This window comes from Mesitornis unicolor, unplaced genomic scaffold (genome assembly GCF_000695765.1).
Source record: "Mesitornis unicolor isolate BGI_N332 unplaced genomic scaffold, ASM69576v1 scaffold16130, whole genome shotgun sequence".
Lineage (NCBI taxonomy): Eukaryota > Metazoa > Chordata > Aves > Mesitornithiformes > Mesitornithidae > Mesitornis > Mesitornis unicolor.
Genome location: NW_010156404.1, coordinates 43,066 through 58,106, shown reverse-complemented (window position 1 = coordinate 58,106; position 15,041 = coordinate 43,066). Strand labels below are relative to the sequence as shown.

Below are 15,041 nucleotides of genomic sequence, written 5' to 3'. Positions count from 1 at the left end.
TAACTGGAAGCACTGACATTTTAAAAACATGTATACAATGGATAAAAACATAAAATTATTATGAACTCGATTTGCAAATGCACATACTATTGAAACTGCATACAACTGAAGTGTCAGTCTGGAAATGTGGAGTGTCAGAGCCATCCGGAAAAAACACCCCTGGGCTATTCAGTCATCATTTCTTTGCACCACCCTTGCTGTGTGATTTTGCATGTCTTAAGATTTTACGTAGAGAGCCTTTTTTAGGCTTTAATGTAATGGCATGTAATGAAGGCACTCATGCCATCTAAATACCATCTGTCTGTGCAAAGCATAGGAGGATCTTACGATCTGGGGGAAACCCAGGCTCCATGGAAACAAAAGCAGAATATTTTTAGTGACTTCACTGGAGCCAGGATTTTCTGAATCTTCAAATAAATACTTTCACAGTAATTAGACCTGGAGCTGGAGATCAATATCAACTGCTGATGGCATTGAGCTGTAGAATGCTATTTGCAATAAAGGTTGTGAGCAAAGACAAAACTCTCTCCCTGCCATTCCGAAGGAGACATATAGGGAGAAACCCTTAATCTTTTCAGAAACACATCAAGAGAAGAGAAAATAGTCAGTGTAGTCAGAGGCACAGTCCTGCTCTTCACTGACTCTTTGGGCCAGATCCCATACTCTGCTCTGAAATCACACTACAGTTAAAACACAGCCTCACCAGATACCTAACTAATAGTGTAGCTGTCTGATACCCTCTGGGGTCATTGCTGGGGGAAAGGCAGTGTGGGTAGAATATCTTTGCAGTTTTGTCATTTCAAAGTATGAAAAAGGTCTTTTGAGGCCACAAGGGCAACTGCTGGCTTCCTGAGACCTGCACTGATTAGATCAATCCTGGGCTAGGGCCAGAAGGTGAGAGGGTGAGGAAGGATGAAAATTTGACTTCAAACCTTCATGTCTCTATTTGTCCTGCAACCTCTGTGTATCTTAGATTACCCAAGAGAATCTACCAATGTGCCTATACAGGAGAGCTGGGTTAGATAAACCTTTTCTATTTGGAATTTAAAAATACAAAATATACCTTCAAAATACATTTTGAAATACAAAAGGAGAAGAACTCCCTTTTCAAGCATAGAGCAAGAGATATAAAGCTAGTCTGTATAAACATTCTGTAATTGTTCTCCATTTGTTTTAATGACTGTGGTAGCAGCCAAAGAAGTCATGTAGATGGTACATGTCCATGACACAGCTACAGAAAATAAGTTTAAACTGATGAAATTCTTCTCTTTTATGATGCTTCAAGATTTAGCTACTGATTGCTTGCCTGTGGCTTCAGAACTGACAAACGCACTAGGAAACCCTCGGAGTTCAGTCAAATCTCGGATTTAGTCAGCTTCAGCTATCACTGCCATCACCAGCTAATCTATAAATACATCTGCTTTCACAGCGTATGCATTCTGAAATTTGCCCGTTGCCTCCTGAGAAGTGCAAGGCTCTCGTCTGTTATTAGACAAGCCCAGCTTGACCAAAGCCGTCATGAACCGAGCCTAATGCACCAAGCCCATCCCTTGTTGTTAGCTTTGATAGTCACTGCTATAATTTGATAGTTTGCTTGTAGCCAGTCCAAGTTGGCAGTGTCAGCCCAAGCTGATTGGAGCTGCAGACATTTTTGCTGACTGGAGTCATGCTATCTTTGCCAGTTTGCTGGAATAGACACAGACACTGATTGGGTCATGCTGAAAACATTCCTGTCCTATGAAGCAAGTCTGTTTGTATTTTAGGTTTGCCAGGACTAATGAATTAAAAATCTTGGGCTCTCCACAGTTTGCTGCTTAATAATGCCTGTGACAGAAGGATTTTTTCCTCCCTGAAGTGTGACAGCATCATAATCCCTTGTCACTGGCAAGGAGAGGAAGAAAAAGCGGAATTGTGGCGAAAAGAGGAAAAGGGTGATCTTTTGGGACAGCAAAGCCTATGGGAAGTGCAGGTAGCAGCATGTTGCCCTGACAGCTGTCTCAGCTTCTCAGACCTTGTCAGTTTGTTGCTATGCAGCAGGTGCAGCCTTTTCTTTTATTGAAGCTTTACTCCATAAAGGCAACGACAAGCCAAGGCAGTGGCTGGCTCTGGATTATACAAGTGCAGACACTCCGCTAAGTGAGGTAAGGCAACAGGTGTGAAAACCGAACTAAATTCATAGAGCTGTAACAGCACTTAATCTGAGTTCTGCTGCAGATTTTTTATGGAGAAACAGCAGCCAGCTCTATAGGCAATTGGTGGGAAGAAATGAGCTGCTCATGAAATCTCATTAAATTCCAGGTTGCCCACTCACCCTCATCTCTGTCTTCAGAGATACTGTTCTTCATGCAGGGAGAAAGCAGGTGGGGAATTGAGAGCAGTGGGTCTGTGTGTTTCCTGTATCACCTTGTTTGCACACAGACAGCTTCCATCCCTCTCTCTTCTCTTTGGTGGCTTTTTGCGATGAAGAGCTTGAGGATTCTGCACAAAAAGGAGTGAGGGGATAAATACAATATTAAAAAAATGCATAGCAGAGTAATTGCTGCTTATAAAAATGAGATTTCTTCTTGTGGATTTGAATAGAATTAAAACACTCTTTTGTGTTATGATAGAATTCACCATTGCTCATTGAAGGGGTATTGATTTTTGCCCTCACATCGTAGGTGGTTAAAAGAGGTAATTTAAAGACATCGCAGACCAAGGGGTGTGTGACTGGAATATAAGACAACAGATTTACTCCTAGCAATGTTGTTACGGCAACTTTAAAACATCTAGCAGAATGTATCATTTTAATTTCTTAGGCTATGATACAAAATGTTAAGTATACTCTTATGTGGATGACCACTTGAGATAGTAAGCAGATGTCAAGAGAGTGTGTACCAACACAGAATGATGAACAGCCTTGTTTCAAGGATGTGTGTAGCACTTAAAATCTCTCTCTTTTTCTTTTTTTTTTTTGTGCTTTACCTTGTATTGGGAGATATGGAAGGGATCTATAAAGAATTTTGGATTAGTGGTTCTATTGTTTTTTAAAAACAATGAGATGTCTCAGATGTTTCTTATACAGTGAGAATCTGGGGTAAAGAGCGAGCTCAATAATGCTCAGAAGTATAATATTTAGTCTAATGCAATGCACTTCAAAATATAATATTTCTTTTGACTTCAGGGATCTTTTTCTGAGTCAGAAAACACACACTGTGTCAGTTTAGTTGACTTCTTTTTTTCTGCCCAATAGAAATTAGTTCAACTTTTGTGTGTCTTGATGAGGGGTAAAGATTGAACCCTGATACCCTTTATATATTAGTAGAAAGAGACACTCTCATACCGAAATAAGATTTATTCAAAGTAATTATTTTAGATTATTTGTTCTTATTTTAAGAAAAGAGTATGCACTTCAATTAACAGTTTATTGTGTAGCATTGGTATAGAGTAACCGTATCATTCTGCCAGCTGAATTTTAAAACAGACAAAGCAAATAAAAAAAGAAATGCTGAAATTAATGGAACAAATACAAATTTGATACTCTTCCACTGATTGCAAGGCAGTGATGCCAGGGAAGTGTTTGATTCACTTGTGCATCACCAAGGAAGATTATAATCCTGAAATATTGTTCTGTGCTATTGACATTCTGAGACTGCCAAGTAATTAAGTGTAAATTAGAATGAGTTGTTGGGATTTCCGTGCAACACAATAGCTACTTTTTGGAAAAACTGCAAGACTATTGGCTTAGTAAACTGACTTTTGTTTTCACTAGCTAAATGCTGTGTTATCTACTGACAAATTTGCACAAAGTACAAAGTAAATTAATTATATTTTCCTGAAGAATTTGTTTTCTAACTGACTGAGGAGTTTTAGTGGTAATTCAAAAGCTACTCTCATAATTGCCCACATACTTTGTATGGATACAATACACTCTGGATAGCATAGCCTTCAGTCCTAAAATAATTTCTTTATGGGCGGATCTTTTGCATGCATGAAGTCCCACTGACTTAATGTGCTCCAGTCATGGAGCTATTCAAAGATTATTATCTGTGAATTTTAGCAGCTTTGTGCCAGATATACAAGGAGATTAAGTTTGTATTCAGCTATTTAGTAGAGTTTAACCAAAACTGTTCATTGAAAAGGTTAAATATACATAGTAGAGTTCTGATTACAACTTTTGAGTGTTCAGAGATGCTTTAAATATACCATTACAGATCAGTATTAGCTAATTCTTTTGTTGCTCAACAATTCTTTAGTTCCCTGCTTGAAATGAACTAGCAGTTTTCTTAATGGACAGGGTTTCATCTCAGTAAAACTACTTTCTGGAGTTGGTGGTCTCAGAAGGAAGACTGAGGACTGAATAAGGTCTTGATCCAGAAGTCAAACCCATGCAGACAGACCCCTACACCTGCCCAGAGTCCCACTGAAGAATCACCACCAAGGTTTGGAGACCCAGTAACTTTCTGACCATTAAGTGTGTGACTATCAGGCACAATTTGACTTGGGGAGTATGGGTGGAAGGTAGGAGGATGGGTACCTCCTCATTGACACCATGTGGAGTGGTGTGCACGTTTCCAATCACATGGCAGGCTTGGGGTCATGTTACTCTCAACTCCCCACCCCTTCTTCCTTCTTCACCTTCAGAACCAGGCAGCATTGCCACGAGTCAAGGCTTGCTGAAGGGGCGATGGCGGGGAGCAAGCAGGTGAGGAGAGGGGAAGCTTCCTTTGCCATCGTTCTTTCTAATCTGTAAATAGCAAAAGAAAGGCAGTCTTTACACTGAATTTCACTTAAATCCTTTTTACATGGAAAAATGAAATGGCATTCCCTTGACTTTGATTCTAAACATTGCTTAGCTAGAATGAGAAAGGTAGCTGTGAATGCATGAAAAGCATTAAAACTCATTTGTTGAACATTAATAAATATATTGTTTGTATTATTACAGCTGGAACAAACAAGTAAAAGCATTGACTCAAGTGCCCACATGATCACCACCGCCAGGGTACCTGCTGATAAGCCAGTACGAATTGCCTTCAGCCTGAATGACTCCCCAGGTACAGTTTAATTTATGGAGTAAATCACAATTAAATAATTGTTTTTAAATTTTAAATGTTCTTACCAATGTTAACAATATCGTATGAAGTCCAGTGTTATGGGGGGATTTTTTCCCTGAGTGATAGAATGTGATCAGTTTTCCTGTCTGATAAGTATTAATGTTTCCATTAACAATTTCATTAGACTAAACTCACTAAACTGGCAGTTTAGATCTTAGTTTTCTTTCAGTGATTTGTGGAATATACCTGGGACTGTAATTAATTATCAAATTTACTTGCATATGCAGTATGACTAATTTTAAGGAATTTTAAAACAAGAAAAGTGAAAGGCTATTTCAGATGAGGCTAGAGCAGTAGGAGTGTTTCCCTTCAGCAGGGAGGTTGGAAAGTGCCACACGTGCCCAGCTTGGTGAAAGTTTTCAGGAAATGGATGCCCCACATGGCATGTTCCCTGAGAAAGCAGCAGAAATTTCATTGACATTTATCCTGTCAGCTAGTGCTGACTGAGCATTAATTTCTCCTAACATACTCTGTACATAGACGGACCCTTGGGCCTTTGGAACAGACAAATATTATTAGTTTGCACCTTAAGTATTATTAAGGTCCAGAGAGCTGTTGACAAACAGTAGAAGTCAGAATGAAATAAAGTAAACTGGAAGCTGGGAAGCATCCCAAAAAAAGTTGGCTGTGCTGTTGCTAAAGGTGAGTGCCTGCACTCAGGGTTGAGATGTGTTTATGGCATGAAATATAAGGATCTCTGATAACAATAACTGAAAGCCACTGCTGATGAGTGCTTTATGGGACAACATGCATTGTAGGGTTATAGGTGAGGCTGCTTCCTAAGCATTGTGTGAGAAAAAAAGAGTCTACAATTTTCTAATTTAAAAAATATTTTAGAATATATGTTATCTTTCCTAGCTAATTGTGTGCTATTAGTTTGCAGCTACAAGCCTGAAATAGAATCTCATCTCCTTTGCAAGGGAATTTAAAAACAAACATCTTCATATAGTATTACATATAACTTTCAGCTAATAAAGATAAGTGACACAGAAAAAGTGGGAAAAAGGAATATAAAGAAGCAAATGTGACTATCTATGTGCCCTTTTTTCATAAATTAAAATAATACATTTTTATTACAGAAAGTAATAATGAATCATTCTCATAGTTCAAGATTTAGTAACCTGGTATATTCTCACATAAATTGTGGCAAAGTTAGGTCTTGAACAGAGAAACAGAAGAAAGGAGAGTGCTCTTACAAATTTTGGAAGAAGAATGCTTATGTGAGACACTGAAAACAAGTCAGGGAAAGCTGAGACCATGAGAAAATCAAAGAGGGTAGAGTGGTTTGTGACAAGAGACAGCAGTAGGAAATGACAAGGTTGTGAATAGCTTGGAAGAAGAGGACATGAAAGGCAGGAAGCCCAGCTTCCTTAACATTGCATCATACTTTATTTCTCACTTTTCTATCCCGCTAATAATTCCAGCCTCTCTCTTAACATTTAGAGAAAGAAACTCAATGACAGAAAGGTGCTACATTTTGTTAAACTTTTCCACAATTTTGAGTCCGTTATTAAATATGTATACAAGTGTTCCTGCAGTATGCAACTGATAAAATTAAATAGTAACCAGTAAAGTGAATGCCATGTTCTTTGCATCACATCCCCTTGGGGGCTACCAGAAGGTCTAAACCAGCATACAGTTTTGCCATGTCCTAAGAATTTTGCTCTTGGTCTTAGCGGTAAGCCCAAACATAGTTATTATATTTGATGTATTTAAAGAAGGCAAAGGAAAAAAAACTTTTATCAGATTTGAACATTTCCAGCAAACTATAGTTGAATCAAGAGAGTACAAATAAGTATTTAACTTTTTTTTTAAGATGAGCTGAAGAACGCGTGACAGATAAACCTTTAGGTATTCCACACTTGGCAATTTTTTTCTCTGTAGTTTTTTGTATTTCTTGAATCTTTTTTTTTTCTCCTCGTCAAGGATGTTTGTTTTCAGTTCAGGAGTTACCTGCTGTCAGTGTGGTGGCAAAGCATCAGGTGAGGCTTGCATAGTGCTAGTGTATATATAAAAAGTCTTTCACCAGGGCTAAGCCATGAGGGAATGTCTGACTTAAGTTTTTCCTTAAATTTTACCTCACTTGACAGGCACAGTGACAGGTTTCACCAAGTAAGGCTGCATTCTCCTTCCGGCGGCTGTACAACTGCTTACTAGGAGGAACTGGCAGCATAACTAGATATAAAAAGGGGAAATGGAATGTTTCTTCTGGGTGGTGATTATCTCACTGGCTAGGATTGTAACCAAGCACTGGGTGTGAGGAGCAGTGAAAGGAGAAACTGCTCTCAACTCAAGAGAAGAGATTACTTTGTGTTAACTGACCTGCAAGAGCGGAGCTGGCTTATCCTGAGTGTATGAGAAATTATTTAATTGTGTTATAGTATTTGTCAGTCAACACCTGATGGCTGAAATCCTGGCCAGATTTGTGCAATATTCTTAATCTGAAAGTAGGCTAACCAGTTCCTTAAAAGTCACAGGAGCAGCCTATCAGCGGGTGCTCTATAAGAAGACAGTTTTATTGTGTATCTCTTATACCTGTATATATAGACATCTATGTTTGGCTCTTTTACTCAAGTTCACGAAGTTGGCATCAAACATAGGTTTCCCAGGGTGTGTCTGCACACCGTATTGCACCAGTTTTACTTAAGGTACCCTTTTAAATTAATGAATTTGAAGCATATTGTCTCAGCCTATCTTATATCACTTGGAAACTAATGCAAGCTAAACTGAACATGGTGTTCCAAAATTTAAATAAATGCTCCCAAATAGAAAGTTTGTTGTAGTTTATCAACATCAATTTAATTAAACCAACGAAATTCAATATGTCCTAGTTTGTATCACCATCTTATTTACTGAACATATTAAGATAGAATGATTATAAGAGGAACTTTATTAAATTTAGACAAGTAGATTTATTTTGTGTAATAGTTCTAAGGGAATGTTTATAGGTAAACATCTCTTCTCCTTTCCTCCTAAAATAAAAGCTTGAATCTAGCTGAAAAGTTCTGTTAGTGACATGTGATGATAAATGACTGGTTTTGAAATTATTAATAGTTTCTTTTGTTTGAAATTCATCTGCCTTTGAGAGCACTCTCCAGAAAATTCACTGACAACAAAGGCAAAACACACATCTTCTAATGAAACTGGCAGACAGTGGAAAAGGGTAATATTTTTGCAAGCATATCAAATGAGTTATTTTACTCCTTTTTATGCCTTTGTTATCCTAGTGACCATGAAGAATTTTTTGCTGTTATAGTTGATCATACAAGGCTGGTTTGCAATGTTTGCTTCTTCAATAGCAACCTTCAAATCCCTACGCTATCCTCATTTCTGTTGTAATGGCAATAGAGGTTTTCCAGCAGATAATGTTTTGGTTGAAAAACAGTGGGGATCGCTACACTACATGGCTAAAATTAACAAAGCTGTTTTCCTAAAACTACACCCAACCTACTAGTCAGTGGCTTGATCTTTGCAAAGCTAGACAGGAACTTAGGTGAGATACCCTCAAAGGTACAGTGGCTTGTGTGTTCATAAGAGGATGCTTTAGGCTTTCATGAAGGTATATGGAGTAGGAGGAGTTTGCTCTTATCTCTTCTGTTATGGGCCGTATCTATTACTGGGAGGTCCACAACTCTTATTATTGAGCAAGCCTTCATAGCCTATTCCTGGGTCAGGCAGTGACCGTTCCTCACTATTTTACGAGTGAGGTAACTGCGAGGTTGTGTAAGGTCACGTCAGGCAGGGCTGTGAATAGAAGCCCGGGAGCTTCACGCAGCAGTGCCAAGTCGCAGTCACTTAGCCACACAGCCTTCCAGGACAAATTTGATGAGTCTATGCTTGTCTGTCAGTAACCAGGGCTGGGGCTGCTGGATCTCACTGCCCTCCTAGGGCCAAGACTGGACCCGAATGCACAGTTTGCCGGTGTTGTCCTGCTGCAAGTTGCAGTGCTTGCAGTTGAGTTTAAGCACTTTTCCTGTGTAAGGGCTGATCCACTTACAGGATAACAGCCTACTTATGTTACCAATTTAATTCTTTAATTTAGGAGGAAGAGATCTGAATACACTTGCCCACGCATATAGGAGAAAAAAATAGTACCTGATTGTATAATTAAAGACTGGATCATAACTCAGTTACTCAAAGAAGCATAGCTGTGATTGGCATTTCCTAAATTTTGAGTGCTTGATTTAGCAACCTTAATGTGCTTTCAACACATTTACATTTTTATGTTCTATCTCTGTCTATCTTTGTGAAGACCCTAGAGAAACTGTAATTTGCAAGTTTATACTGCAAGTAAATCAGATGTTCTTCTTAAAGTAGTTATTAATTAACTATTGCCCGTAGCCCACAGTTCAGCTAAATGGAGCAGCCATATAGGAAGATACTGAGGTACTACACTTCATTGTACCAGATATTGTATCAGTCAGACAGCGAGGTGTGAGGGATTTTGCTCGTTCGTTTACATTACAGAGGTCTGGGCTATTGCAATCTCCAGAAGGCCAGAACATGATTAAATAAGTGAAGCTTTCCAGAAACTGATTCATTCCCAAATGTGCAACATTAGCATGTATCAGGAGACTGAATGCATCAGGACATCACTGATAAGTAATAAGCCTTTTGTATGAAGACAATCAGTCTTAACACAGTTCAGCCTCCTAAATCAGATGGCTTGTACGATGCATTAGAAGCCCATCTCACATTTGTATTCATAGGTGCTCTCAGCAGAGAGACAAGAGCTCACCTGGACAGTGAAGGTTGAGCAGCTTAGCCTTGCTGTCCTTACAAAAAGCTGGCCATTACACCATTTTAGCATGCAGGTGGGTTGGCTGAGCAGCAAGTTTAGGGAGCTTGTTCTTTTGTTTTGTTGTTAGTTTTGCTGTAGGGATGGTCAGAGAGCTGGCTCTGACATAGAAGTGTACTTTGTCTCAGCACAACTGATGGAAAGCAAAAGGAGGAAGTGATTTCCCCAGAGACCCTCCCTCAGATGCTCTGTGTTATAACAACAGTTTTCAGCAACAAGCAAAGCAAATGTATGAACCTGATGAAACAAACATGAAAGTCAGACTATTCCATACACATGAACCAAGTCTTTGGTTAAAAATCATCAACTGCAGCTGCAGAGAGTTCATCTTGTAATCAAGGTACAGGTCTTTAGTGCACTTTTAAATATAGACCTTCAAAATTAGTTTTGGGATCTGTGTGAAATCAGGAAGTGCTACTCATTTAGAAATCGTGCATCAGACACGTTATCTTAGGTGGCTGTGATGAAGTCCCTGATCTGACTCTTTCACATCACAGGTCAGTGCTGTTGTGTTTGCTGGGATGACCATGACATTCACGTGTATGTTTTTCCTCCTTTCTTGTTTCCTTTTGCCAGAATCTTGACTCATTTTCAGGTGAAGCAAGTTGCAATGTCTATTTCTTTTATTTTTTTATGTTTAAATAAAATATGGTTTCAACAACCAGCTTGAATTATAAATACTTTTTCTTTACAAGCAACAGGGAAGAGAGTAGTAAAATAGTGACCACAGGAGTGAGATGCTGCTTGTATCTAGTGAAGAATCAGCTTAGTTATTTTCAGGATTTCGTAGTACAGAAAAAACACCAAATTTAGTATAAAGGGGGTCGTTGATTAAATCAGTGATTCCTTATTACAGTCTAGGCACTTATTTAATAATATCAATTATAATATATCGAAAAAATGAGAAAAAGAGATATTCCTGAATACTATTGTTTAGTTAAGGATATGTAGAATAGACTAGAACAAATACAGACACATAAGAAGATAGTTATGAGAGTGTTTTGATCTTCAGAATATTTTCTTTGACATTTTAGACATTTTCAATGTTTCTGATTTTCAGAGTCATAGATTTTTAAGGCTAGAAGCCAATGTGATTTTGTCTGATCTCTTGTGTAACACCCAGTATTCAAGCTTGTAAGGACAATAGTGATGCTTTTTGAAGAAAATGCAAGAGTTTATAGCTCTCCTCTTGACTTTCTGAAAATATCCTCAAAAGAGTTTTAGGAGGCAAATGACTGCTGTCATTTGCTTTCCCCTTGTCTGAAATCTAAAAGTGTTTAGTTTTTACCAAGGGACTTTTGCTGTTGTTGTGGTTGTTACTTTGACAACAGTGAAATACAGACTGACCTGACGCAGTAATTTATTTCACTGGAAATTGTGGGGAAAGTTTTTTTGTTATTTTTTTTGTGGAAAACAAGATTGTAGTTGGCTGTGAAGATTTCAGTTAATTTTTATAAAATAAATACTTCAGCTGAAAATTTCAGAGGAGCATAAGAGAATTAGGAACTCAGAAAAATTTCAAACCGCTGAAGTCCCCAACTTTTCTTGACGATGTTCTGCACATCAGATGATGATTTAAACAAGTCTTAAACTGGCATAACTAAAAAAAAAACCCAGCAGCTGTTCAATAGATGCTAGGGCAGGCCCATTATAAAATGTACTATGGTATGCTATAATGGTTAGGATACCAGTATGTTCTATTTTTAGTACCATTGACTCAGTCACTTGAGTTCAAAAAATAAGCAGAGAACATCTGTTTATTGAAAGGATTTCCTCTGTAGTAATTTCTCTCTCTATTCCATCCTTTTTAAAGTACTTCTAAGGCTTTTTTACTGCTTCTTTTCTGAAGATAATCCAATATATTTTCTAATATTCTGACACTGCATTAATTTTGTTTTCTTATTAATATCAGATGCAGTAAAAAAGTAATTATGGGCTGATATGTCTTTAAAATTCTTGGGGTTGCTTTTGCTTTACTTTTCTTAAGATTGTTCGAGGTCCCTCCTTAAAGCTACTGTACCAAAGATTGTACTGCTGAAGTTGTCAAAACAAATACCATCTTAACTGCTGTCCACGACTCTGGTCCAATACCTCTGTCAGAATATTTAACAGCTATTCAGCCAAATATTTGCAGAGCAGCTGTACCCCTAGTCGGACTGAGTCCTATTCCATCCTTCCTTTTAGCCTTGCCATATGATTCATCTTTCCTCTTTTGGAATATTAGTCTATTTTTAAATATTGTACAAGAAACCAACAGCAAATTAAAGGTAAACACTTTCATATCACCAAGATACAACTCTATACAATTTTATACAATTAAAGCAATTTAAATATTTTCAAGAATGGACATGTTTGGGACATGGTGTGAAAAATGAAGCTGGGGGGAGTGAGGGGAGGTGGGTATGACTTTTTGATAATACTAGCAAGACCCCTACCCATGAAAATATAGAATTTAACATTATTTACTGAGGAAGTTCAAAAGCTCAAGCTTTTGCTTTTCCCCTCTGTAACACTGTGATTTTTTTTATTTCTATGGGCATCCCTTCTTAGAAGTGCCCAGCTCTAGCTATGTTAGTTAAAGTAAGACTCTAACCATGTGTTAGCCAGTATGTTTATTCTTCCTAGGATAAGGTGACTAATTTTACTTTTCTCCCCTGACCTACTTTGCTGTACGACCACTGAGGGAGGATAAGGAGAGAACAAATATTTGACAAATAATTTAAATCCTAGTCTGTACTCTTTAAGAATATTCAGAATCTTGCTTTGATTTGTGGACCTCTTAATTTTGCTGGGGTTTTGTTCTAGTGTGTAAGTCTGCTAGCATAAAGCAGGTTTCAGGATCTGGCCTATGGTAGCAGTTTTCTCCTATGAAAGCCATCCTTGTTTGGTTTTGACACATTACAAATAACTGACTCTGTAAGCTAATAGTAACCTTCTCTTCACCTCCTATAACCTGTAGTAAGATGCATAAACAGTCATCACAATCCAATGCAAAACTGGTAGTGCGAAAGTCACTGAGAAAGAAATATTGCAGTGGCAAGCTGTGACGCTACCAAGCATGATTCATATTTCTGATCTCAGTCCAGCTACTAGTGGGCAGGTGTCCACATCACAACACTGACATAACTGGCACAGTCTGTCCCACCTTTGCTGGAAGCCTGTACTAAAAATAAATAAATAAATAAAAACGCAGTTTGGCTTCTTGTCATGAGTGAACTAACTCGAGCCCCTAAGAATTGTTATCTACAGGTTAAAGGCATTTCTTTGCAGTATGGAGAAAATGGTGGGGCCTTCCCCATTCCAATCCCATTTGTTTAGGTAACAGTCTTCTAGTTCCAGGGTTGCCAGGCTGGTTTTTGTGTTCTTATGTTTGCCCTTGGGTGGTGGGAGAAAAGTTTTCTATTACTGTTGGTTTAGCCCTGGTAAGTCATTGTATTGTGATGGGGAAGATATCTTTCCCTTCATTCAAGTAATGAACTCTTTCATATTGGGAATGCCTTCCTTGGAAGGTTCTTTACTTCGCAGTGTAATGGAGAGCTCAGAAAGAAAGATTGTTTGTATTTATTGTTTTTATTAAATTATCACATGTTCTACTGTGCTAACTGCCTTCGTTTTGTTTCTTAGTCACTGAAATACAAAACAGGCTTTCTGTCTTTCCAGGACCTAAATATTTGCTTATTGCCAAGCCACTAGTATTTCAAGGAGTCTATTAAGCTATCTCAAGTGCAGAAAGATAAGTGGATGAGGAGGTGTTTGCAGGATCCCCGTATTATTATGAATATATGCAACGTAGAACTACATTAAAGAGAACATTAGAAATGCCCTTTTTGGTAGACATTGACTTTTAACATCATATTTACCTTTCAGATGATGCTTCCTCTGAAAACTTCCCTTTGGCATTTCCAGAACTAGATCAGCAGCTTCAGGTAAACTTTTATTTTTGTATGTTTTTACTACGGTTCTACTTCATATTCACTATATTTGCAATGATAAAAAAAAGAATCTGTTGTTGATACACTAAGGTGAAAGTTTTCAGTGGTACTTCTCTAACTTATTAATATTTAATAAGACTGTATATATCCACAGAAGAAAATATTGACTTTTCAAGGTCAGCAGAAAAAATGATTTGACATTTTTAATCCAATTGCAGGGAAATTACTATTTTAACAGTCTCATCCGCTTTTAATTTTTTTTTTAATAATTCCTGTGCAAAACACAGCACATACTGCTGCACTGCAATGAAGAGAGTTCTTGTGGTTTTGATGGAAGAAGGAATGAGGCAGGTGTTACATTCTCATGCCTACAGGGTGTGTTAAGACTAGTATGTTTGGTTTTCTCTGAAGCGTTCCACGAGAATGCAAAGGTGTATTTGGTAGTGGCATCTTATCTCTAATCTTGGGTAACTAAAGCCAGTCATTCAGATTGATGAGAGCCTCCTCAAAGTTACTCCAGTTCATGCTGCGTAGCCAACAATCCTAATGGTTGCCCTAGCAGGTGTCTGCAGACAGCGTGGTGTGATGAATCCTTTTGTGACTGGCCCGATTTGTCAGCATAGCACAATGGAGCCCCAATACACTGCACAATCAGACCATGGTTCACCAGGCACAGAGCCAGTTCTGTATCCAGGGATTATTTCCCTTTCCTCTGTGGAGCTTCTGGAGTGTTTGTTGGCTTTTGTAAACTACTTCAGATCATCTGTTTCCCAGGAGCATTTAGACTTCCTCTGATATTTCAATATGAAGGCAGTTGTTTCCTGAGTGTAAATTGAGAAAGGCATTAGCAGACTGTGTTGTCCAGTGATGTCATCCTTCCTGTCCCCATTGACTAGTGAGACAACACTGGAGGGCTGCTGACTTACAGGACTGCCTTTTCTCTCCTGCTGCTCTCATCAAAAGGATGACTGAGGAAGGAATGGAGGATGACAGAGACTCTTCTTGCTCTATCCCTCTAATCCTGAGAATCGGAGCAGGTTCCTTAGGCATAACAAGGAAACATTAAAGAAATGAGTAGCAACCTGAGATCTGGGCTAAAAGGAACAGAGTAGCATGCTGGCCTCTTTATTCCACCGATCTTGCAGTGCAGCAAAGATGATTGATTTTTTTCCCCTCAGAAGAACTCAATTTGAGAAAAGCAGTACTGTTTCATAGCTG

General features: G+C 38.3%; 1 protein-coding gene across 2 annotated transcripts in view; it reads left to right on the top strand.

Moving 5' to 3' along the window:
* The first annotated feature begins 1,772 nt into the window (after positions 1-1,772).
* The window catches only part of MAP3K7CL (MAP3K7 C-terminal like), a 31,895-nt gene continuing 18,626 nt past the window's right edge, over positions 1,773-15,041 (top strand). The window contains exons 1-4 of one of the 2 annotated variants that reach the window (XM_010191477.1): positions 1,773-2,141; positions 4,277-4,421; positions 4,925-5,033; positions 13,759-13,817. In XM_010191477.1, the coding sequence (XP_010189779.1) occupies positions 4,964-5,033; positions 13,759-13,817 (129 nt within the window). In that variant the 5' untranslated portion in view covers positions 1,773-2,141; positions 4,277-4,421; positions 4,925-4,963. Of the gene's footprint in view, positions 2,142-4,276; positions 4,422-4,666; positions 4,685-4,924; positions 5,034-13,758; positions 13,818-15,041 lie in introns of those variants that run through there. The other variant, XM_010191407.1, reaches the window with a different exon arrangement.